Source organism: Chionomys nivalis, chromosome 25 (assembly GCF_950005125.1).
Source record: "Chionomys nivalis chromosome 25, mChiNiv1.1, whole genome shotgun sequence".
NCBI classification, from domain to species: Eukaryota; Metazoa; Chordata; class Mammalia; order Rodentia; family Cricetidae; genus Chionomys; species Chionomys nivalis.
In genome coordinates, this window is record NC_080110.1 from 1064816 (window position 1) to 1090263 (window position 25448).

The window sequence follows — 25448 nt, forward strand, 5'->3', positions numbered from 1 at the left end:
TTTGAGAAAGAACAGATCTGGAAAATCGAGTCATGTGTGAATCACAGGACAGTATCTCGAACCAGGAAATTTAATTTCAAGCTCAGAGCAAGGGGAAGTATATTACACCCTACTACGTGTTACTAAAGCCTGACAGGAGTGACAGTTTTTAAGAAAGGATCTAGTTCTATTTCCCCATTCTCTGCCACACGCAAATTCTGATGAGGCTTGAGAAATACTAAAGCATAAGCGAGTGTATTTTAATGACAAATAGAACGTACTACTGTATTACTTCAAAATAAGAGAACATCCTATTCAGTTTGAAAGGAGAATGGAAGTTAGTCAGAGTAGAAAGTTGTCCTGTGAGGCTAAGTGAAATAAAGGGAACAGTGTACAATCTAAGTCCAGAGCGCTTTATGAACGCAATTCAAATTCATTTGAAAAGGAAGGCATAGGTTATGAAGTAACTAGAGGGAGAATTTACTGGAACCAAAACTTATTTAGCACACTCTGACAGTTTGTCTATTAAATATTCTGATTATAGAAAATTCATATCAACTCCCCTAAAATAGGTTTTAAATATTGGGACAAAGAAAACAGTCCTGAAAAAAAGTTAACTTTGTAACCAAAAGCATTTTAACAATAGCACTGTCAAAAATATGATTAATATGCAAAAGGTGAAAGTACCTTTAGGAATCCCATTTTAAAAACAAAACAGGCTAAGGAAACTGCAGTCAGTAAAATGCTTGCTTTGCAAACATACGGGCCTGAATCTAGTTCTAGAACCTACCATGCATATTGGTAATCCTAGCCTGAGAAGGTGAAGACGAGCTAGAAATTTTCCTGTCTCCCTTCTCCCCAGTGCTGGCTGATACAGCAAGACCCAGTCTCCAGAACTCTTCAGTTACTATACATATAGTATAAACCTACAGTTCTAGGTCAGGTGGCATATTTAAGGAATCATTCTCTAAAAACTTTTATTTTCAAGAAATGCAAGAACTGTACAATACCCAGCTGAAGGCAGACACATAAGCAGTGGACTGCCAAGGCTGCAGAGGAATGGCAACAGGAACTGAATTTTCCTTCCATCATTGTATGGCTGTAGGTACACACGGAACATTTTTAGGCCAGCTTCTTGTAGGCATCCTAGGAGACTGTGATCTTTGTCAGGACTCCATTGGTGTCTGGGAGCTCCCACAAGGGCCACTAACAGATAAGCCTTTTGCATTGCCAATAACCAGTCTCTCCCGTCTTCCAAATGTTTCGTTCACTAAAAAGGACCACAGTATAAGACAGTAAATTTCTGTTGTGAGGTAAAAACTTAAAAAATATATTTAATAGAAAGTGAAAAAGTAGGCAAGTTGTAAGCCTGACCAATTTTTTTTTTTTTTTTTTTTTTCCAAGACAGGGTTTCTCTGTAGCTTTGAAGCCTGTCCTGGAACTCACTCTTGTAGACCAGGTTGGTCTCAAACTCAGAGATCCATCTGCCTCTGCCTCCTGGGATTAAAGGCATGTGTCACCACCTTAATCATCGTTTTGTACTTTGCCCTAGAGCTTAAATCTGCCTTGGAACAGGGCTTTGGTACAGATTCCCCCCTCTGTATGGCCACACACACATAATATATATAATCTCTACATATTTCATGTCTATGAATTCAAATTAGCAACCTAGACAAATCTTGGGATCCTTATCGTCTAGGGAGAATTTAGTGGAGACATACTGTCTACAGGACACAGTAAGTAGTCAGGCAGTGGTGGCACACATCTATAATCCCAGCACTCAGGAGACATAGGCAGACTGTGAGTTGGAAGCCAGCCTGGTCTACAGAGTTTCAGGCAGCTACACAGAGAAACCCTGTCTCAGAAAGGGGCGGGGCACGACCGGGCAGTAAGTTAACAGTACTTATCTTGTAGAAAGTAGTTGAGAAATGAACACATTCATGCATTGTGGCATCTTGGAAAGGAAGGAAGGCTCTTCCTTGAGACTACTACATTTCTTTTTAGCTTGTTCATTTTAAGTGTGAACACAGACTGGCCATTTCTGCAGCAGGGACTACAGGATACATACTGGGCAGCCCTTTTCTGCTCATGACATTCCCACCTGTGCTTAGCCCTTCCTCTTTCCTTTCACAAAGAGCAGGAGCTTGGAGGTTCTCACCTGAAGATACAGTGCTTATGTCCCAAACGCGAAGCCCCTCCTTCTGACCTCCAAAGGCATAGACAAATGGCAAATCAGGACAACAAGAAGAACAAAAGAGAACTCCCTGGGGAGAGAGAACTAAAGTCAGTGACTTTCATCCTTTATGATAGTTGTAACCTCAGTCCCCACTAGATAAGCACCACCATAAAGCTGGGCATGAATCACCCGCCTAGGTTGCTGTGTACACCTAGAAACTATCCATCTTTTTAAACAACTGTTTTTTTTCTGAAATGATTCTTTGGCATATGTGCAGGTACTCTACCACTGAGCTGTGTCCTTAGTCTCTTATGTGTTGGGTGTGTGTGTGGTCAGAGGACAACTTGTGGGAGTTGGTTCTTTTTACAGTGCCATCTCTCCAGACCCCCTCAGATTAAGGAACTTTCAGCATTTTCATTCTTAATACTTGAGAAAAATAGAAAATCCTTTAATGCAATAGCATTTGTTATTCGGATAAGTACGAAATCACGGTCATTTATACATAGGCTTAGGATGGAATTAAGAACTTCGTGGCCCGGAGCCGGGCGATGGGGGGGACACGCCTTTTAATCCTAGCACTCGGGAGGCAGAGGCAGGCGGATCTCTGTGAATTTGAGACCAGCCTGGTCTACAGAGCTAGTTCCAGGACAGGCTCCAAAGCCACAGAGAAACTTCATGGCCTGAATGCACGTATTTAACAGCTGTGGTGCTCTTCTGTACTGCACATGTTGCTCATGTAACTCAGCGCTCACAGTAAGCACCCCATCTGTTCCGCTCTGTGTGCACCTCAATGTAGTTAAATAAAGAGCCACCAATAACTCAAGTGCTGAAGTTCCAAAACTTTAAAACAGTGACCACTTCCTTATGTCCTTCCCCCATTCTTGATCCTGTCAAGTGACGCTTAAGCTTGTGACCCTGAAAGGAGTTCAGATAGTAACTGAATTCTTTAAAATACCTAAGTTAGAAACTCTGACCAAACTTGACTAGCTCAATATTAACTTCAACATGTCCTTGACTGCAGTGAATCCCATGAAAAGACAAGCAAAGTGTCAGGAGATGCTCACCATTTTCATGTCTCTAGAATGAACGAGACTTGGCCTGTCTCCTAGGATGTCCCAGATCTTCACATATTTGTCTGCTGAAGCAGTCACAAGGCAGCCCTTAATCTGACTGCTCAGATCAAGACCTGGAAGATAAGATTAGTTCAGGAGCTACTGTCTGAAATTTAGACTTATTTTGTCATAACTTAATGCATCGGAAAGAAACATCACTCTTGCTCACCAGAGATTTCATCGTTGTGTGCATTAAGTGTAAAAATTGGCTTGTCTGAACGTGCATCCAGATTATACACAAAGCCGTCGTCTGTACTGGCCTGCAGAGTAAAGGATGGGCAGGACCATGTTATATGACAATAAAATTTGGCAGTGGAGAAGTGTGCAAATTACAGTAAATATCTATAGAATTTACTAAAAATTAAAAACAGACATGAGAACTTTGCATGAGCTATATTTGTGAAGGAGAAAGTGGGGTTAGAAACGGGAACACAAAAGTGGCATTCATTGTACAGGGCAGAAGGAATACCTGGGGTGGTGTGGGCTAGCACAGAGGCTGGCTGAGGGGCGAACAGAATGAGAGGTAGAGGAGGAAGATGGATGTGGGTAGCCAATAAGGAATTTAGAGGAATGGTGGGATCAGATCATGTCTCAACACTGCCACAGCAGAGGACTGACAGGAAAATAAGCTCTGAGGCTCAAGAACTGGGAAGCAAAGGAAGGTGTGAGAGAGCTAAACCTCTCTACCAGCAAAGGGAAACACCAGCACAAGAAAAGGTGGAAAAAGTGAAGTCTAAGATTGGACTTGGCTTCAATTCCCAGCACCACATGGTAGCTCAGCCATCTGTAACTGTAGCTCTAGGGGATTTGATGCCATCTTCTGGCCTCCACATGGTATACACAGGCAAAACACTCATTAAAATGAAATAACATGACAAACCAGAAAAAAATCCTTCACAATCCTCTATGCAAAAGCTGGACTCGGGTGAACGTAAATAGGATGCATTAATCTCACGCGCCCCATGGTGAAATGACTAGGCATCTCTACACTTGGTGTAGAGCAGGAACTGGAGTTGCATTTCATTTGTATTTTAACAGTCCCACTGGTCAGCCTTATAGACCAGGCAATGGTAACTCTGACCTGTAATTCCAGCATTTTGGTGGAGTTAGAAGGATGTTACTACAGGCTAAGGTGTAGCAGCCAGTAATCTCGGCACTCTGGAGACAGAGCCAGAATTGATGGGAACTGCGGGTCACCTTGGGCTACATATTCTTTGGGGGGAGGCTATAATCTTTTTATTCATTCGTTTCATTTGTTCATTGTTTTTCGAGACAGGGTTTCTCTGTGTAACAGTCCTAGCTGTCTTGGAACTCACTCTGTAGATCAGGCTTGGCCTCAAACTCAGAGATCTGCCTACCTCTGCCTCCCAAGTGCTGGAATTAAAGGTGTGAGCCACTACTGCCAGTGGGCTGCTTTACTCTCTGGTCTTCAGGCAAAGGCAAGCTTTATTTATAAAAACAAATGAAATGCCACTCCAGCTGGCAGACTCAGTTCTGAACTATTTTAGTACTCTAGGAGGCCTCGTAACTTTACACTCTATCCTCCCTTAGTGGCATCGTGTTGAATAATATATTCTGCTACTGTTAAAACTTCTCTTGAGAAAAACTACACTCAAATGTTTAGAATTCATAAAATGATCTTTTGTTGAAAACACATGACCTTCTCAGAAACACTGTTTGAAAGCTTAATTTCTTACAAAGTTGTCCTAAAACTAAAAAGTGTTCTTTTCTTGCTCAACTTCCTAATTAGCTAGACTGGAACATTTTACAGTTTGTACATAAAGAAGCTGTGATACATTGCTGAGGCAGAAGAATTACTTTGAGGCCAGCCTAGGATACACTTACACTGTGTCCCAGAGTAGAAGTGAAGGGGGGAGAAAGCCAGTATAGGCTAAACACACTTGGAAATGGCAAGCCTATCTACCGACCAAATTTTCAGTTTTTTTGATTGGGGTGGTTATAAATTAGGAACGTAGTTTTATGTTATACAGCTAAGAATACTTAAAAGCATTTAAATTAAGTTTCATTATTTTCCCATAAACATGAATGCATACTACTGTTGTGTAAATATACTACAAGGCACAGCTTGTTTAAAATGCCTGTGTGTAAGTTATATTTTCTTAGAAACATGGGCATTTAACATTACTGCGACTTCTGCTTTCGCATGTTTTCATGATGGCTATTTTATATCAGGCTTCCTATTACCAAAGAGAAAGCTAGTGAATGAAATACACATGAACAAATAAAGTCTGCAAACTAAAAACAAATAAAACCAGTGGGGAACATTGAGGGCAAAGGATACATTAGGAAAAGTAAGGGGCATGGTGGGGAACAGAAAACTCAACCAAAATGAAGCCTAAATGAAAATGCCACAAAGCAGTAGGTGGTAGTGGCACACACCCTTAGTTCCAGCACTCAGGAAGCAGAGACAGGTGGATCTCTGAGCTTGAGGCCAGCCTGGTCTACAGAGCTAGTTCCAGGACAGGCACCAAAGCCACAGAGAAACCCTGTCTCGAAAAACCAAAAAAGAATAAATACAATGTAAAAAAACTCATAAGGGGCATATTAAAAAACTAAAAGGAAATGCCACAAAGGAACCTGTTAATTTGTATGCTAATCAAAAGATAAAACCCTCCTGTTTTGAGCAGCTTATTTCTCAGAACACACTCCTATGGATTGCTACACTAGGACTTTATTTTCCTTTGGTTGACGTTAGTGGAATCTTTGGAAAGTCTTTGCTATTGATCATCTCTAGAGTTCCATTTACGCATAAGGATTTGAGTAAGAGTATCTTTTGGACTGATTTAACTATTGAAAAAACACCAAAACAGATAGGAGCAGGAGGACTTGCAAGTTTAAGGCCAGCTTGGGCTACACAGATCCTACCTCAAAATCTTGAAACAGTATTATGATGGTTAATATCTCAAAAGAACTAGTATGTAGTAAAATGGCTTAAAATATAAAAATATATGAAGCTAAGTCATTCACAAGCTACCAATTTTTTTTTTGTAGTTAAGCCACCATTATATTGTTAAGAAACAGTGTTTTCAATTCTAAGACCCAGAAGCTTCATACTTCTAAACAGAGAAAATGCTTTTCTGAGAATATCTCATAGGAATAGAAAAAGCAATGTGCATATTCTTACCAAAAAATGACATGGTGAGAAGTGGTTCCAGGTCACTCTCTCGATCTGCCCACTGAACCGCCACAGACGATGGTTCTGGTTTGGATTTCGGCAGTCATACAGAGCCACTGACCTGCACACATTGCAGGCCATGACAGGGTCAATTTTAGTGAAATGGTAACAAAGCAACATTGTGAATTCACAATTCAAATATTTAAAGCCCGTTTGAAGGTTCTAAACGTAAAAAATTTCTATTGTACTTATGTTGTGTGTGCAGGTGCCCATGTAGTTCAGAAGACATTCAATCCCTTGGAGCTGGAATTACAGGTGGCTCTAAGCCATCAGATAGAGGTGCCAAGAATAAACTTAGGTTCTCTGTAAGAGGAACAAGTTCTCCTAATGACTAGACCATCTCTCTAGCCCACCAGACTCTTCATATGAATGTTTTGCATAAATGTGTGTGCAGTGCCCGTGGAGGCCAGAGGGGCATCAGATTCCCTGGAACTGGAGTTAGGATGGCTGTGAGCTACCACGTGGGTGCTGGGAACTTAAAGAGGATCCTTTGAAATAACAAAATGGATCTAACCATAAGCACTTCCCTAGTCAGGTTATTGTTCTTGGGGAACTCAGGGATATGGTCTTATGTTGTGGCATTTCATTTGTATTTTAATAAATAAAGCTTGCCTGAAGATCAGAATAAAAGAGCCCCACTGGTCAGCCTTACAGACCAGGCAATGGTGACACACACCTTTAATCCCAGTAGCCACACTAGCTGCCACAGAAACCGGGCGGTGCACACCTTTAATGCCAGCACTAGAGAGGACTATAAAACCAGAAGAGATAGCTCTCAGACACAGTCTTATTCTGAGGTTCCTGGAGGCAGGATTGCCATTTCGGACGGAGGTAAAGGTAAGTGTCAGTGGCTGGCTGTTTTACTTTTCTGGTCTTCAGGGTTGAACCCCAATTTCTGTCTGAGTTTTTATTAATTGAGCTTTGGTCTTATTTTTCACAAATCACACTGCAGTAGGATCACTGTATCTATTGTTTTCTAGGAGTACTTAGACCCGAAAGAAATAATTTTATCTACAGAGTTGTTTTTCTTTAGGTTTTTCGAGACAGGGTTTCTCTGTAGCTTTGAAGCCTATCCTGGAACTAGCTCTTGTAGACCAGCCTGGCCTTGAACTCAGAGATCCGCCCACTTCTTCCTCCTGAGTGCTGGGATTTAAGGCGTGCGCCACCAACGCCTGGCCAGAGTTATTTTTTCTGAAGGAGCTTTACAACCTTTGCCTGACTTTGTCACAGGATGATCCCGGCACACCTGAGGCGTCTTGAATCACTGCCTACTGCCAACAGTACATAAGGATTAAATTTCCAGGTATCCTTCAGAAAACATAAATTAGATCAGGGGCTTTGGCATGCAAACTTGTTTTACCCCCCCCCTCCTCAAAAAACTTTTGTGTAATAATAAGTAAGCCTTTGCATGGCTGTTTGAGGTTCAGTCCACAGAAACTGTTTCTGTTGACAGAGAGCCTAAAATTACATTCTGGTGTGACCGTCTTTGACCTGTGCAACACAGAATAGCCTGGCATTCTATCTTCAAAAAACTGAAAACAAACTCTTGTAAAGAAACCGGAGCAAAGACTGCTGACTGGTTTGAGTCTACTAGCCATCTTCCCCTCAGACACAATCTGTGAAAAGGAGAACACGTGACCAGGGCTCCTGCAGTAGCCTGTTAGCTCCAATTAGATTGATTTCTCCTGAACCCATGGCTTCTGCCAAGTGATATATATGAATGCTCCCCATGGAAGAAGAGCACATCTCCCAGTCATGTAACACGGCAGGAAAAGGACACTTATTCCAAACCAAACCTCCAAAAGCCTTGGTTTCTCTGCCTTTGGAGAATCAAGTGTCTCTGTTTAGCCTAACCAAGCCATTGTGAGCAGTTACCAGCTGAATCGAGTCTACATGGGCAGAATCTGAAATGGCATTAGGAAATGTTTGCCTTAAATCATCAAGTATGGGATTGAGTACATCACAAAAATGGCTAACTCCTATGTCCTTTAAAAACCAGAGAAGTTGCTAGTAGAGTACTATGACAAAACCACATTTCTTTTCAGAGGGAATGAAGGATCAAGGGCTGAAAACTAGCAGTAATAATTTAAACATGTAGCTACCTTAGTAGGACAGCTTGACTAAGATCAGATGTCTCCTGTCTTGTCTTGGTGTTGGTGCAGACAGGTCTCATGCAACGTGGGCAACAGCCCTTTTGAGCCACCCCACCCCAGACCAAGTTCTTTAGTTCAAGCATAGTGCAAAGTGCTTTCTTACTTATCATATGACCCAGAAATCAGAGTTTGTGCTTCAAATGGATGAAACTGCAGAGTCTGGACCTAAAGGGAAGAAGAATAAAAGAAGAGATCTATCTTCGCCCACTCTGAGTAATAACAGTGCTACTGTGTGGTGAGACAGACTATGTATTCCCCTCTTTGAAATTCCAATACTGCAATCTGCTGCAGGGTGTTTTTTTTTTTTTTTTGGGGGGGGGGGGGTCTCACTATGTAGGCCTGGCTGGTCTGAACTTGCTACACCAGACTGGCCTAAAGGCCCTGAACTCAAGAGTTTCACCTGCCTCTCGACTGCTCATATTAAAAGTATGAGCCCCCATGCTTGGTCAAGAAACCAGTTACTAGCCGGGCGGTGGTGGCGCACGCCTTTAATCCTAGCATTCGGGAGGCAGAGGCAGGCGGATCTCTGTGAGTTCGAGACCAGCCTGGTCTACAAGAGCTAGTTCCAGGACAGGCTCCAAAACCACAGAGAAACCCTGTCTCAAAAAACCAAAAAAAAAAAAAAAAAAAAGAAACCAGTTACTAAATACTCAAAAAAGGAGAGCCATATTCGCAAATAATGGCTCGCACTTACAGGAATACCACAGCGCTCCTCAACCCTAGGATACAATACTTGCATCCCTCAGGATAAAGGAGAAAAAGTAGAAGGGATTGGGCAAGTGCACAAGCTTCAAAGTCCAACTGTTTTTCAGGTCATCAGTACCCTCAGCAGAGTTACAAATCTGCTACAACCTCTTTACTACTGTGTGACAATCATACCCCTTTACCCCCAGGATCCTCCATGAGCATATCACAGGGCATTAATGTTCCTGGTTTCTGTAACATTAAAGGATTCTATCTCTTACATAGGGTTCTGTGAACCTCAGTGGTTTAACTATTGAAAGCACTTTGTAAATCATAAATCCATATACAAATGTCCAGATTACGTTAGCCAATAATCTGCCAGATTGTTTAGAAGCCCTTTATCCACTAAGTCACCATACCTTGTCTGTGTGTGCAGTAAGCCTGGCTGCTGGCTTCCCCACAGACATATCCCAGAGAATTACAGTGCTATCTGCTGATGCACTTGCCAGCACATTTCTGGAATGGGAAGAAACAAATTAGAGAAATTGTTCTTAAAAACAAAGCAGTAAATACAAGGAGTTCACTTATAATCACAGCAGTGATTATACACAGTAGTAAAATATTAGGAATTTAAAAAACAAAACTTAAGGCTTACATCCTGAAAACTACCAAAGACTATCAAACATTTGTACTGGAAGACGTAATATTGTTCGGATGGAAATGGCACCTACAGGCTGATTACAGATTTGGCCACACACAATGACAGAGTCAACCCACTCTGCTCAAAAGCTGACTTCACTTCAGTAGAAAGCAGTAAACCGACTCTGAAGCTTCTGTGTCTGTACAAGGGACCCATAAAGAAACATGGGAAGTGCACAGTTCTCAATTATAAAATTAATGAAAAAGTTAACCAGAACTAACTTTTAGAAAATACATTTTGTTGTGAACTACTGGATGTGGGTGCTGAGAATCAAATTCAGATCCTCTGTAAGCAGTGAGTGCTCTTAACCACTGAGCCACTTCTCAGGCTGGCAGGTGTCATGTCTGTCACCACCATCTCCCCTCAAGGGTTTTTCTATGTAGCCCTGGCAACCTCCCAAGTGCTAGGATTAAAGGCGTCCATTGCTTTTTTGTTTTTGTTTTTTTTGGTTTTTCGAGTCAGGGTTTCTCTGTGGCTTTGGAGCCTGTCCTGGAACTAGCTCTGTAGACCAGGCTGGTCTCGAACTCACAGAGATCCGCCTGCCTCTGCCTCCCGAGTGCTGGGATTAAAGGCGTGCGCCACCATCGCCCGGCCATCCATTGCTTTTTTAAGATGTGCTCTCACTATGTTACCCAGGTTGTCTCAAATTCTGTGTTCATGCAGTATTACTGTCTCAGGTTCCCAGTTAGCTAGAACTAGATGCCTGCTGCCCACTTAGCTGTGGCTGTGTTTTTAATCTGCATTTCTCAGTGATTGGTATTTTTCATTTATAAAAGTTCAAGGAAAATTAAACATTCAAGTTGGATGAATGATGACCATATTTTCAATTAATGATTCAAGGACAATGGAATATCCTTGTGAAAAAGTTCTAACCCCAATCTCACTCAGAAACCACACACATCAAAACAGACAGGAGACTAAAATATGGGAGCTAAGGGTAAAAAAGCTCATAACAACATGCTAATATAAATTTTGATGATGGGTTAGGAAACAGTTTCTGGGATGCAACAGCAAACACAATAAAAATAAACTGGACACCAGCAAATACATAGTGCAAATACATTTCTAATTAGGTTGTAGAGTCTGAGAGAACTTGGGCAACACAGCAAGACTACACCTTAAAAAACCATGCCAGGTGTAGTGGTACATGCCTTTAATTCTGAAACTTGGAAGGCAGAGGCAGGTGGATCTCTGGATTTGAGAGCAGCCTGTTCTACATAGTTCCAGGACAGCCAGAGCTATATAGTGAGACCCTGTTTTGAAAAAAACCAAGAAACAGAACAAAACAAAAAACATTCTGAGGGGTGAGGGATACAGGATTTTGTTATTATAAGGTACAGTTTGTCTGGAAGACAGAGAAGATCGGAAGATGGGTGGGGTGGCAGCTGCACAGCTGTGAATGCACTGAATCACTCAACTTCAAAAGGGCTCAAATGGTGATGTTATGCTGCAGATGGGTGATGTGTAAAAATGAAATACTGTTTGGGCATCACTAGTACTGCAGTACACATTTCCTAGTGATGGGGCCCAGGTTTTGTTTTCTTTTTTTTCGAGACAGGATTTCTCTGTGTAGTCCTGGCTGTTCTGGAACTCACTTTGTAGACCAGGTTGGCCTTGAACTCACAGATCTTCCAGCCCCCGACTCTGGAGTGCTGGGATTAAAGGCCGTCCCAGTGCCATCACCGCCTGGCTGGTCCCTAGATTTGTAAAGGGCACCTATGGCAAAGTCTGCTAGGGAACGTAGGGCTGCAACTCAACAGCATAGCTGCTGCCCTGGAGTGGTACATTCAGCAGGAAAGGGGAACCATGGGCTCAAAGGCCCTAGGCACAGGAGGTGGGCAGTGTAGCCGAGAACTAGAACAATCTGCATCATATGAACGCCATCTTCTTACCTGACTGACTTATTCCAGGAGAGGTCAAGGACAGCATCAGTGTGCCCTTCTGCTGAGGAACTCTGTAATAATTTAATTATTTTTTTGTATTAAATGTCACCCACCACAAACTGACTTTCTGTTAACTTTATCATGGTAAATATTCTTTTCAGAAAGAAATAATAATAGCAATTTATTAACTATATCAACACTGCCTTTCACTTTCCAAACCTATTTTAAAAACTACAAGAATAATATAGATTTTTTTCGAACACATCACAAAAACACTTCAGAACAAGAGTCTGTGCATCACCCAACTCATCTGTTCTATATTACATGCCAACAAGTTTCATACAACAGAAAATACATGGGCTTTCTGAAATTAAAAAGTACGTTAACTTGTAACTTTCTGTCTTGTTCTACCAAGACTATCTGATTGCAAAAACATATGTTCTCATACCCTCCTCTCTAGTAACTTAACCCAACTTGTCTTTTAATATCTATTTTTTACCTTCTTCCCTTTCTTCTTCTTCTTTTTTGAAGTCTTACTTCCCAAGGTGAAGACCGGCTCTAGAGAGTCCACTATATCCAGGTCCCACACCTCGATGACAGGGGTCATGTTTCCCACAGCAATGTAATTTCCTATGGGAAGAAACAACGCACTTTCGACTATAAACCAGCACCACACCTGCCACTCCGGCACGTCACCCTGGGAGCGGCTTTAGCAGCGACTCTCAAACCCACTGCGTCATCTTGGAATCCTGCAGTTGTAGCAGCTCCCACTCCCTACCATCACTGAGCTGCTTTTGAGAGCTGTATTCTAGCAATAAAGGCTCAATCCTTTGGCCTCAGTTATGAAATTTATTGTATTTAAGCAACAACTCTTGCCCTATTCTCCATGGATGGGAGAACAAGGTCACTTGTTGCTCTTGCAGTATTATACGTTTACTGTTACACCAACAGGGCAACTAAGCGTGTGAGGTATGGTTGGAAAGGCCACCATGAGAAGCCAGTTACCTGGGACAAGTGTCTCTGGTTTACGTGCTTTCCTTTTTTCTTTTTTTTCCTTTGTGAGACCAGGTCTCACTTATAATCTAGGATGGCTCCAGCTCCCACTACCATTCTGTACCAGGCTCATTTGAGTGTTTCCCGAGACCAGTTACATCCCTAAATTCCAGCTGGTAACAAGATACCACTTCACACTGGGCTTTCATGAGATCCAGTAATTCCATAATCAAAAATCTTTCAGATAGCATTGTTCAGCCCACAATGTAGCAGCTTATCCAAACCATGGAGGCACAAATACCCTACATGATTAAGTGACATTACACTAGTATCACTTCATAAACTATTGTCAACAACTCTGACCCACGCAGAACAAACAATTTTTCCAATTACCAGTTGAAGCATCTGGGCTAGGATCAAAGTTCAGCCATTCTACGCTCAGAGGGTATGCTGACAGGAGTATGTCGTGGTGCACATAGAAAGACTCCTCTTCCTGATTGTAAACTGAAAGGATAGGAAGAGAGACTTAATAAACTAGAGACTTCAGAAGTCACACCCACCCCACAAGAACACTCTCCTATTGAAACGAGACAGGTCATGGTCACTACTGCAACAGAAAGTCTATCTTATCTGTTCATTGTAATACATTCTCACCTGCTTCATTGCCAGCCAGATAAATGGGTCTGTTGTCTACTTCATTACAACAGACACTCTACAGGGAGGATTGACATTACCTGCTAAAGGTCTAGCTGATTTTACAGCCAAAAAAAAAAAAAAAAAAACAACAACAAACAAAAATAACCTTGGAGAAAAATAATTGTATTTAGAAATTTAAATGCCTACCAAAAATTATTTCAATATTTCAAGAGTTTATGAAAACTGTCTAGACCAAAACCCTTTCAAATACAGCGACTCACAGAAGTAGCTCTTTAACTACCACATACATCACGAAGACACATGCGACGGCGCAACGACAGGAGTACAGTGGGGAAGTCCTACTTGCCCTTGTCAGGCTCTTTATTGAGGAAGAAGTGAGAAAATAATAATATTTATTTAAATTTTCAGATCTCTGAATATGGGACAGATTCTGGAACTGGGAAATGTCATGTCAAGTTCTATCACATTAAATCCTGCTGAGAAGGCACGGTCCTGAAAAAAACGTTAGCTGTCACCAATGTGCTTGGTGTACATCGTAAATTAAACCAGCATCTCAGAGGTGCACACATAAAAACCAATCTGCCAATCTCAAAAAGACTAATAAAATTTAAATTTTTTTTAAAAATGACAGTTTTTGTTTTGAGACAGAATCTTGGTAATTGGCCAGGCTGGCTTCTAAGTTGCAATGGCTTCTCTTGTCTCAGCCTCCCAAATGCTGCACCACCACTCCCAACTATAGAATAATTGGTCTTAAAAAGAAAATTAACCTACATTGTTATCAGTTAACACATCTAAAACATCAGCATTTTAAAACATCAGAATTAGAACAACATATTATATATGCTGCTAAAAGCCTTATTTTTGAAAAATTTCTAATATTGATAGAAAACAATCATCTGTGGGGTAAAATGGACCTAATTATAGGCTTCCTATAGACCAGTGGTTCTCAACCTGTGGGTTGCAACCCACGTTGGGCGCCACTGTTGTAATGGGAGCGGCAGGGCTGTGTCCCCGGCACCTGGCCACTCACATGGCTAGCTTATGTCCCAAAATAATTACACTAAAAATGTATTCTTTTAAACACTGTCTGGCCCATTAGTTTTAGCCTCTTATTGGCTAGCTCTTATATATTGATCTAACCCATTTCTTTTCTTTTTTTTTTTTTTTTTTTGGTTTTTCGAGACAGGGTTTCTCTGTAGCTTTGGAGCCTGGCCTGGAACTAGCTCTTGTAGACCAGACTGGCCTCAAACTCACAGAGATCCACTTGCCTCTGCCTCCTTTAGCAAGTCCTACCGGCATGTGCCATCACAATCACAACCAGCGAGAGAACGGCGCTATTCTGTATAGCACCACGAGCTGGCTTACCAGAAAAGATCTTAACCTGCATCTGTCTGGAGTGAGAGAATCATGGCGACTGCCTGACTCGGCTTCGAGCATTCTGTTCTGTCTACTCCGCCTACCTAATTTTCTGTCCTATCAAAGGGCCAAGACAGTCTCTTCAACCAATAAAATTAACACAAAACAAAAGACTCTCCCATCACAACCCTTTCATAGGGGTCACTGAGACTATTGGAAAACAAAGATATTTACATTATGATTCACAACAGGAGCAAAACTACAGTTATGAAGTAGCAACAAAATACTTAGGTCCTTAGGAGCTACAGAAATCCAAGCTAAGGGGGCTGGCAAGATTGGTTACTAGGTATTTGCCTCCAAGTTTAAATTTAATCACCAGTACTCACATGGTGGAAGAAAAAAACTGATTGCTGCAAGTTGTCCTCTGATACAACACAAACACACACACAAACACACACACAGGGGTGGGGAGGGGAGAAGTTGGGGGCAGCAACAGGGTTCAGCAAGTAAAAGTTCTTTGCTGTCTGCCATGAAAGCCTGAGTTCCACAAAGTAAGGAGGGGGTGAAACAAGTGGCAGAAGTAGTAGGGCTGGGAATCTCGGCGTCCAGTGTAGCATGCTTGCTTAGCATGCTAATCCAAGACCCCCAGGCTTGACACGAAGCCCTGGGGAAAACAAAACAAAAAAACCCAAAACTAAATGTAACTAGGCTGGAGAGTTGGCTCAGCGGTTGGGAGCACTGACTGCTCTTCCAGAGGTCCTGAGTTCAATTCCCAGCAACCACATGGTGGCTCACAACCATCTGTAATGAAGTCTGATGTCCTCTTCTGGCCTGCAGGCAAAACACTGTATACATAATAAATAAGCTTAAAAAGAAAGAAAGAAGTGTAACTAACGAAGTCACTAGGATAGGCCAATAAGCACCAAGCCTAAAGGTTTTGTTTTTTTAAACTGTGACTGTGTCTCAACCGAGCCAGCTCCACAGTTTCAGTTTCAGGGCGGACAGTAGAAGATGGATTGAAGGAAGCTCTGGAGGTAGGTGCTCAGATGAATGACAGAACAAAGAACAAAGGGAAACATAGGGCAAAGTATCCGACATACTCTGGAGATGTTTTTGGTATATAAAATATAAACTATATTTCACACTAAAAATACCCAAATCCAGCAAGTTATTTAGTGTTAACTTAAAAAAAAAATCTGCTATAGGGCTGGTGATGGAGCTGCGTGCCTATCTGCTATGAGGTCATGAGTCATTCCCAGCACTGAAAAAAAATCTGATTTAAAATTTTTTAAGCAGATTCCTTTAAAGCTTTCATCTGGCTTAGGTGCAGGTGTTTCATGAACTGAAAAAAGTGACCAAGATGTTTTGGTCAAAAAAAAAAAGCATGGTGGTTGGGGAAGAGATGACTCAGTGGTGAAGGCAGCATTTGTTGAGGGCCCAGGTTCAGTTCCCAACACCCATGTGGTGACTACAAACCATTTGTAAAGACTCTAGTTCCAGGATATTGGATGCCCTATTCTGGCTTCTATGGGCACTGCACACATCTGGTACATACATGCATATGCATTCATATATGTAAAATTAATTTGAGAAAAAAGGCAGCTCTGTGTTGAATTAGGAAGAAAACAATGTTCTATAAAGGGAACTATTACAAATAGCTTTAAGAAATGCAGGACAAGCCGGGCGGTGGTGGCGCACGCCTTCAATCCCAGCACTCGGGAGGCAGAGGCAGGCAGATCTCTGTGAGTTCGAGGCCAGCCTGGTCTACAAGAGCTAGTTCCAGGACAGGAACCAAAAGCTACGGAGAAAGCCTGTCTCGAAAATCAAAAAAAAAAAAAAAAAAAAAGAAATGCAGGACAAGGTCACTTAGTGCTCTTGCAGAGGACCTGGGTCTAATTCCCAGCATCCACATAGCTGCTCACAACTGTCTGTAACTCCAGTTCCAGGGATCTAACACCCTCTTCTGGTTTCCTTGGGTACCAATCATGTAGGACCTGGCCTCTAAAGCTGCACAAATGGCCACAAGGAAAGCTTTTTAGCAGGGCAGCTCCTTCACTCACCATGCACCTCCAGATTGCACTGCTCCTGTTCAGCACGGCCACAGATGATGAAGTTGTCAGTGGGCTTAATCAAGAAGTCTTCATGCTCGTATTGTTCCTAAGTGGGCAGGAAACAGTCACTGGCTAGAGGCAGAAATTCAATAAGGTTTCTTAACACCTAGGACCAATCTGAAAACTAATGCGGCTAAACACTTACTGTATCTTTTAGGGTAACATATGGATCTTGATCATTACTGCCATAGACCGTAAGACCCAGCAGAGATTCACCAAGAGTCTCAGCATCTGTAATAAGAATTCACTCATCAAAAAGGAAAAATTAAAATTATTCCGACAAAACCTTTTTCTCAAGACAGCTAGTTCTGGGCTTGGGTCTATTTTATCATTAACGGTATCATATTTGGGAAAAGAAGCTGTACAGCTGGGCGGTGGTGGCGCACGCCTTTAATCCCAGCACTTGGGAGGCAGAGGCAGGCGGATCTCTGTGAGTTCGAGACCAGCCTGGTCTACAAGAGCTAGTTCCAGGACAGGCTCCAAAACCACAGAGAAACCCTGTCTTGAAAAACCAAAAAAAAAAAAAAAAAAAAAAAAAAAAAAAAAAAAAAGAAGCTGTACAAATTTCAAAGTCATTTTCTGTGTGACAGCTGGAATGCATTCCTTCCTAACTTTTAGAAGTCACAATCTTCCAATGAAATAATTAACTCAAAATTTAATCCTTTTAGAAAATATTACAACTCTGTTCCGATTCTCAAGCTTGTTCATACAATTAAAATTCAAGGTGCTAGAAGCAACTTTTAGAACTGGAAAGAAAGTGTCCTGGGAATGCTGAAATCAGCCAACCAGATAAGGGTTGTCATGGAAAAACTAAGAGAGCAGGTTTCACAGTTGGCCAGGATGCTCTACAGGCAGTGCTCTCAACTTAAACACTTCCTTCACACATCTGCAAAGGAACCTTTATTCCACTTTTGCAAGGGCAGCAGTGAGCAGACCTAGAGTAACTGCCATGGTCTGGATGTGATATTTCCTTCTCTGAAGGCTCTTCTGTTAATGAAGGGGGATGCCAGCTGACAAGCTTCTAGGGAGTTATAATCCTCAGAATTCTGACCTAATCAATGGACTAATCCCTGTTGGACTTAAAATAGGATGGCATCATTTCCAGGTGGTAAGGCCAGCATGGAACGCAAATCAAATCCAAGCTCCTATGAAAAGAAACAACCCCTGACATCGCAGCTTCATAGAGCACAACACTCTGTCCACAGTACTGCATTCCCTTCATCTCTTGGTGGGGGATTACGACAGCCCCAGCAACCACAGACGTAAAAGTTTAAAGTAAAGGGCACATTAAATATAAAAAAGTGCCATCTTTGGTGCTTGTGTTTTCTCCATTCATAATGAATAGCACGTGTCTACAGATCATCACCCACTCACTAGCAATCCTGAGAACAGACGGGGGCGGCGATTTCAATGGGCCACAGACAACTTTCATACTGAACTGATGAGTCTGAGCTGAGCTGTCAGGTCATTTGTTCCCCCAAAGTTGAGAGTTGCTGATTTTGAGAAACTTCTGACAGGCTCCAGAGATGCAGAGTAGTTGGGATTTACACATTACAGAGCTTATTAACCGTCTCAGGGCGAGGGTGAGCAAGGTGCATCTATCTCTCGCCCTTGAGATTTCAGGTTAATGTTACCCGGGATCATTCCAGAAGGCCACAATGCACACTCACACAGCTCCTGCCAGTTCTTTATACTGCCTTTGCTAGACAAGCATCTCGGCCAGTGTCCTCAGCTCGCGTCTTTCCCCCAGGCTCCCCTCTCCTCATTATCTCAACTGGCAGTGCTGGAGATGCAGAGAACTCAGTTACAGGGTCACCCCTGACACATGCAGGAAAACAGACGGCCTCTTCAGAGCTCAGATTCACTCTTAGGTCACAGAGCTCCCTTCTAAACTAGTTCAGGAAACAAGTCTAATCTGGAGGCAAAGTATCTGACCTGACCCCAGGAACATAAAGCAGACTGAAGCTCTGGGATAGCAGCGGGTCTAGACCACTGTGAGCAGACACAGTAGAGGTGAGGGACTTCTCACCTGGGTCGTCTTCCTCATCATAATTATCCAAGTCGTACTCGGCCAGTTCATCATCATCTAGGGTACGGTCATCCTGTGGGTCCCCGTCCTCCAGGGACTCCATAGGCCGTGCCTGGGTACGAGCACTCCGAATGCCATCTTCTGAAGGACTACCTGCCTCCTCTTCCTCACTGCCACCTTCTTCTCTGAGTGAAAACAAACAGGGAAGTCACCCAGGTGGCACCTCCCAACAGCAAGCAGGTGACACACCAGATGCAGCAACACTTGAAACTTACTGTAATTTTTCTTTTGCTTCAGCAATGAGACGCTTTACTTCCTCTTTACTTAGCTCTACCTACAAGGGAGCAAACGCTTCATTAGAGAATATTTGTGGAAATCTACTGTGGAATGTTTTACTCTTTTGGCTTTTGGGGGGCCCGCCACTCAGCTCCCAAATAAATCACACACAGAGGCTTACTCTTACGTTATGAATGCCTGGCCTTAGCTTGGCTTGTTTTCTTAAATTAACCTGTTTACCTTTTTGCCTCTGGGCTTTTTATCTTTCTGTTTCTGTACACTTTCGTGACTGGATGGGTGGCTGGCCCCTAACGTCCCCCTCTCCTTGCTTGTTTTCTTCTTCTCAGAGTTCTCCTTCTATTTATACTCTCTGCCTGCTAGGCCCACCTATCCTTGCTCCTGCCTCTTTATTGACCATACGTCTCTTTATTAAGACCATCAGGTGTTTTAGACAGGCACAGTAACACAGCTTTAGAGTTAAACAAATGCAGGGTAACAAAAGTCACACACCTGAAAATAATATTCCCCAACAGAAATTAGGAGCCTTTGAACTAGGTCTTCAGGCAAATGTAAACTAACTTCAAGAGCCACCAAGACAATCTTCCACATTGGTCATGGCTCGAAATTTAAGTAGCTGGAGCTTGTGGTATAGGTCCTTATGATTAAGACTTCCTCCCTCAATACTGTTCAGAAGTCATGTTCACCCTGCTCTGCCTTCCTCGGTATTCAAATAGGTTAACTATTGCAAAATGGATCTGTGGTAGCCTATTTTTCTTCTCAACCTCCAGGGGCACCTCTCGCGCGCGCATTTATTCACGTAACATTGGTCCCCTGCTTTTTTCCCTACCACCACTGCCAAATGCAAATTGATTCTTCCTGGGAACCAATTACACCCTTCAACTTCCCCCATCTCTAATCTTGAACTCCAGCTTAATTTTCCCAACTTCCAGTAAGATTTCCTGTTTGGGCATCTTTTGTTCTAACAGTTTAAAACTGAGGCCTTCAAAACCGCCATTCCCTCACCTAAACAACGATTCACTACCTTTAAAACACCTAACACGCTCTTTCTCTTCCGGTCGCAGGCGCTTCGGGAGCCGCCGATTACAGTCCAGCCATGGCCAAGTCCAAGAACCACACCACACACAATCAGTCCCAGAAATGGCACAGAAATGGCATCAAGAAACCCCGGTCACAAAGATACGAATCTCTCAAGGGGGTTGACCCCAAGTTCCTGAGGAACATGCGCTTTGCCAAGAAGCACAACAAGAAAGGCCTGAAGAAGATGCAGGCAAATAATGCAAAGGCCATGAGCGCACGTGCGGAGGCCATCAAGGCCCTGGTGAAGCCCCAGGTGGTGAAGCCCAAGGTGCCAAAGGGCCCCAGCCGCAAACTCACCCGCCTGGCTTTAATTGCTCACCCCAAGCTTGGGAAGCTACATGGCCAGGGGTCATAGGCTCCAAAAAACAAAGCCCAAGGTTCAAGCCAAGGCAGAGGCCTCAGCTGCAGCTCAGGCTCCCAAAGGTGCCCAGGCCCCTGTGAAGGCCCCATAAAAAAGGTCTCAGTCTGCCAATGTGAAGACAGATGGACTGGTGTGAACACCTACACAGTATTTGCAGATGTTCAGGACCTTATGCTGTTTTTACAAATAAACTTGAGGCAAGTTGTTAAAAAAAATAAAAAAAAATAAAACACCTAACACTACTAAATTAAGCTTACAAAAGCCAACGATGGTTTGGTATTGTTACTTAAGTGTGACGCTGGCCATAATGGCAGTGCTCCACGACTGACGGTGAATCAATTGCTGAGTTTCTACTCTAAAGAGCCGCCAGTTCTTCGGTGGCTCATACCGGTTAACTCTTAGTACTTAGAAAACTGAAGCGGGAGGACTGCCATGCCTTAAGTCTGAGGCCACAGTGTGCTACAAAAGCAAAAATCTTGTAATACAAGGATGCCCCCAAGGACATCCTATTTTCGATGAGACAGATTCAGAAATTAAAAGCTAGGAAACACTGGGGAGGCAGGGAGCTCAGACATTCAAGTTTTTGTTAAGCAAACGTTAGGCTTAACAAAATTCCATCCCAGAACTCGCTTGAAAACGAGGCGCAGTGAAAGCACACCTGTAATCTCCGCAGTGGAGATTACAGGCGCAGGTGAATTTCTGGTGCCTGTTGGCCAGCCAGTCTATCTCAATTGGCTAGCTCTGGGTTCAGACAGCACACAAATACAAACATAAGAACGTGGACATACACACAAAAAGGTATTTGTATTCTTTGGGGATGGAGAATGAGAACTAGGGATTTTTAGGACTCCCCATCAAATACTTCAAAAGATGTATGTCCTTTTAACAATGAAAGCCATTTCCTCTTGGACAAATCGAATGAGGTGACCGTTGTACCTATGCTATAAATATACATTGACACCGCTGTAGGCAAAACACCAAAAAAAAAAAAAAGTGACTAAACACCGTTCTCTGGTGGAATTTACACCTGTAGGGAATACTTCCATCCCTCAACCGCTGTAAAGTCAAGAGAAAAAAAGGCCTCTGCCCTATTTCGCTCAAACATATCCCGGGACCCCGAACACCGACTGAGCAACCGCATTCTTTGCCACAGTCTCCAGCTTTTGCTCGATTTCTTTCCTTGTCCTCCCTGCCCCAAAACGTTCTACCTGAATCACCAGGAATTCCTAACCAGCAAGCACCCCGCCCCCTTCCGGGGCATAAACTCCACGTGCTCGCAAATTCGGGGGTGGGTCCGGGCTTCCGGCTCCGGGCCGAGAAGGGGTGAGGTCCCTGCTTTTCACGGGACACCGAACCACACCCCAAGCGACTACAAGTCCGGCCGATCCAGACAGGGCACCGCTGCGCGGCTCAGGGCCGGCGCGTGCGTCCCCACGCGAGGACGACCCCGTGAGGGTCCCCGGGCGCCTCACCTTGTCCGGCGTCTCTTTGGCCACGCCGCGGCGGACCCAGGCCAAGCAGGTCACTTGGCGGCTGCGGTTCATGGTCGTCGGCGACAACGCGTCTCAGGCCAGCGGACCTTATTGCCGAGAGAGACGACGCCAAGCTCCGCGAAGGGGCGGACGGCGCGCAGGCACTGGCGCTCGCTTGACGTCATCCGCAGGCGCCGTGGGGAAAGGGGCGGGGGACTTGCAGGAAGTGGGCGTGGCCGTAAGCTGTTGGATGGGGACCGTGATATGGGTGGTCGTGCTCCTGCGAAAGTGTCCTGGAGCGGAGAAAGGAGATCTTCGGAACTCTAAGCTTCCGCCCTTACGTTTCTTTGCTTTTTAACACCTCTACAGTACGGGGTAGGTACGTACTGTAGTTGTTGATCTACCACAAACTACATCCTCTTCCTCGCCCCACTACCTGCGGTCTTTGGAGAGTTTCTCACTTTGTAGTCCCAGGCTGATCTGGAACTCTGGATCCTTCTGCCTTAGCCTCCTGAATGCTAGAGTAACAGGCATTCATTGAGTCAACTCGCCCAGCACTTTCATTACTGAATGTTACTTTCTCGTAGTAAAACATTTAGTACCTGAACCTCCTCGGTGGTGTGTGTCTTTAATTCCAGCACTGGAGAGGCTGAGGCAGGGTTGCTGCTGAATGAAAAACAGAAATAAAAGGAGGACTTGGCTGCTCCTAAAGGGGTTGAGGTTTTTATTATAAATATAAGGGAGAATACAGGTAGAGCCAGAGACCTCTGGGGGAGTCCAGAGTGAACGTGGCCGGGACAAGAGACTAGCCAAAAAGTAAAAGGCAAAGGAGCCACTGTAGCCAAAATGACTGGATTACATAGGGAAGAGCCACCAGGGAAAGAGCAGTCCAGCCCTTGGGCTGGAGAGTTCAGAGTAAGGGTTGAGGTAAAACAGCCAGGAAGACTCTGCCACAGGTGGGATTGAGGGAGAAGGGAGGCTAGACCCTGCTTTGATACGCTAGTAAGCACCTTAGCTGTTTGTCCTGGGTTTGAGCCCTAACAGTCCTCTGTTGGAGGCCAGCCGGGACTGTGAAGCAAGACTTGGCTAAAAATGACCAAGCCCTCTGTCTTATTCTTTTATTATTATTATTATTATTATTATTATTATTATTATTATTATTATTATTATTTTGGTTTTTCGAGACAGGGTTTCTCTGTAGCTTTGGTGCCCGTCCCGGAACTAGCTCTTGTAGACCAGGCTGGCCTCGAACTCCCAGAGATCCGCCTGCCTCTGCCTCCCGAGTGCTGGAATTAAAGGCGTGCGCTACCACCGCCCGGCCCTCTGTCTTATTCTTTATTGTTGTGATGAAACACCATGACCAAAAGAACCTAGGGAGGGGAAACTTTACTTTTCCATATCACTCCTATCACAGTGGGCGTCAAGGCAGAAACTCAAATAGGGCAGAAGCCATAGAGGAGTGCTACTTATTGGCTTGTACCACGTGGCTTGCTTAGTCTGCTTTCTTAGAAGAACCCAGGACCACCTGCCCAGGGTGGCACCACCCACAATTGTCTGGACCCTTCTACATCAGTCACTATAGGCTCTATAGGCTTGCCTACAGGCTGCTCTTTGGGTTGCCTCCTCTCAGATGACTCTGGCTTGTTTCAAGTTGACATAAAACTAGCCAGCACACCCTACTCTCTCCAAAACAGCACCCATAAGTTACCACAGTTGCTAATTGTAACAATTAGATTGAAGATACAATTTTAAGTGTCCCACATAAAATGGCAATTAAATTATGAAATTTTGCTTATGCTAGGCAAGTTCTCTACCATGGAACCAGACCCCCCCAATTCCATAATTTTTATTATTGCAAAATATACAAACATAAAATTTATCTCAATCCATTTTGAGTGTGTAATTTATGTTTATAATTACAAATACAGCTATAATGAACAGGTGAGAAACCCTTGCTGTATTTAGAATAACATACATGAATTGACTTCTTTCTTTTTACTGTGCTGGGTTGAACCCAGGGCCTTGAGCATGCTAGACAAGAACGCTATCAAGAACTACACTTTTCATTATGAACTGACTACTTTTTAGAGGCTACTTCTAAATATCTGGCTACGATTGTCTAGATGGGATCACCTGGCATATAGGTGGGCGTATGCTTGAGTAGTTGATGTTGGGGTTCCCTGTGGCAGTTGCCCTATGAGCTGCTGCTCCTGTCTAGTTTGTACCCAACATAGTGCCCAGTGCAAGGCAAGCACTTGATAAATATTTTAATTTTTGTCAAACGAACAAACAAATTAAAGAATAGAAGGTAAGCTAGCTAGACAGCATTTTTGGGCCGATACAAACTACCTTCCTTTTCTGGACTTATTTCAGCAGTATGCCATTTTAGCCCAAGTTGTGAATTTGCTTGAAAAATGAAAACCCAACTACAGCTGACATTATTGGGTTTTTTAATAACAAGAACTGACAAACTGAGCTTAAGCAGCTGTTTCTAAGTTTTGTTCTTAGGCAATGAGCTTATTTAACCCAGAAAACTCTCGTTGCCAGAGGCGTGTTGGTAGCACATTGACTATTCTTGGAGTTAAGGTCCCTGTGGATGAACCCAAGGCCCATGCCAGCTCCTGTTCACCTTCCGGATCAGTGCTCTGTGTAATTGGACTGATAAGCATTAATATCTGGCCTTGAATGCTATTGTGGTGGGTGAATGAAAATGGCCCCCATAGGTTTATAGGGAGTGGTACTGTTAAGAGGTGTGACCTTTTGGAGTAGGTGTGACCTTGCTGTAAGAAATGTGTTACTGGGGTGGGCTTTGAGATTTCAGATGCTCAAGCCAGGTCTAGTGTTGCTCTCACTTCCTGCTGCCTTTGGATGCAGATATAGATCTCTCAGCTATGTCTCCAGCACCATGTCTGCCTGTATGTGGCCATGCTTACCCCCATGATGAGAATGGACTAAAACTTTGAACTTCCTTTGTTTTTGATTTTGGAGACAGGGTTTTTCTGTGGCTTTGGAGCCTGTTCTGGAACTAGCTCTTGTAGACCAGGCTGGCCTTGAACTCACAGAGATCCACCTGCCTCTGCCTCCCAAGTGCTGGGATTAAAGGTGTGCAACACCACCACCGGGCTAAGTGCCTTCCTTTGTAAGAGTTGTTGTGGTCAATGTGTCTCTCCACAGCAGTAAAACCCTAACTAAGACATCTAGGAAGGGAGACT

The 25448-nt window shown here is 43.4% G+C and overlaps 1 protein-coding gene across 1 annotated transcript; it reads right to left on the minus strand.

The window, feature by feature from the left end:
- Positions 1-151: 151 nt before the first annotated feature.
- On the minus strand, positions 152-22408 carry Pwp1 (PWP1 homolog, endonuclein). The gene is made up of 15 exons (XM_057758240.1): positions 22237-22408; positions 19305-19363; positions 19030-19214; positions 17146-17231; positions 16950-17046; positions 13270-13380; positions 12383-12513; positions 11893-11954; positions 9720-9816; positions 8720-8781; positions 6413-6524; positions 3437-3527; positions 3220-3341; positions 2138-2243; positions 152-1249 (listed from the first exon to the last, which is right to left on the minus strand). Exons 1-15 carry the CDS (start codon positions 22306-22308, stop codon positions 1146-1148), a joined length of 1497 nt encoding a protein of 498 aa, XP_057614223.1. The 5' UTR covers positions 22309-22408; the 3' UTR covers positions 152-1145.
- Between the last annotated feature and the right edge of the window lie 3040 nt (positions 22409-25448).

Bases quoted from the DNA above. Each gene is read 5' to 3' on its own strand.
- Pwp1 (XM_057758240.1), bottom strand. From the start codon at position 22,308: ATGAACCGCAGCCGCCAAGTGACCTGCTTGGCCTGGGTCCGCCGCGGC. The intron at 19,364-22,236 runs GTGAGGCGCCCG...GCTCCCTTGTAG, and splicing joins CCAAAGAGACGCCGGACAAG to GTAGAGCTAAGTAAAGAGGA. The intron at 3,342-3,436 runs GTGAGCAAGAGT...CTTATCTTCCAG, and splicing joins ACACAACGATGAAATCTCTG to GTCTTGATCTGAGCAGTCAG.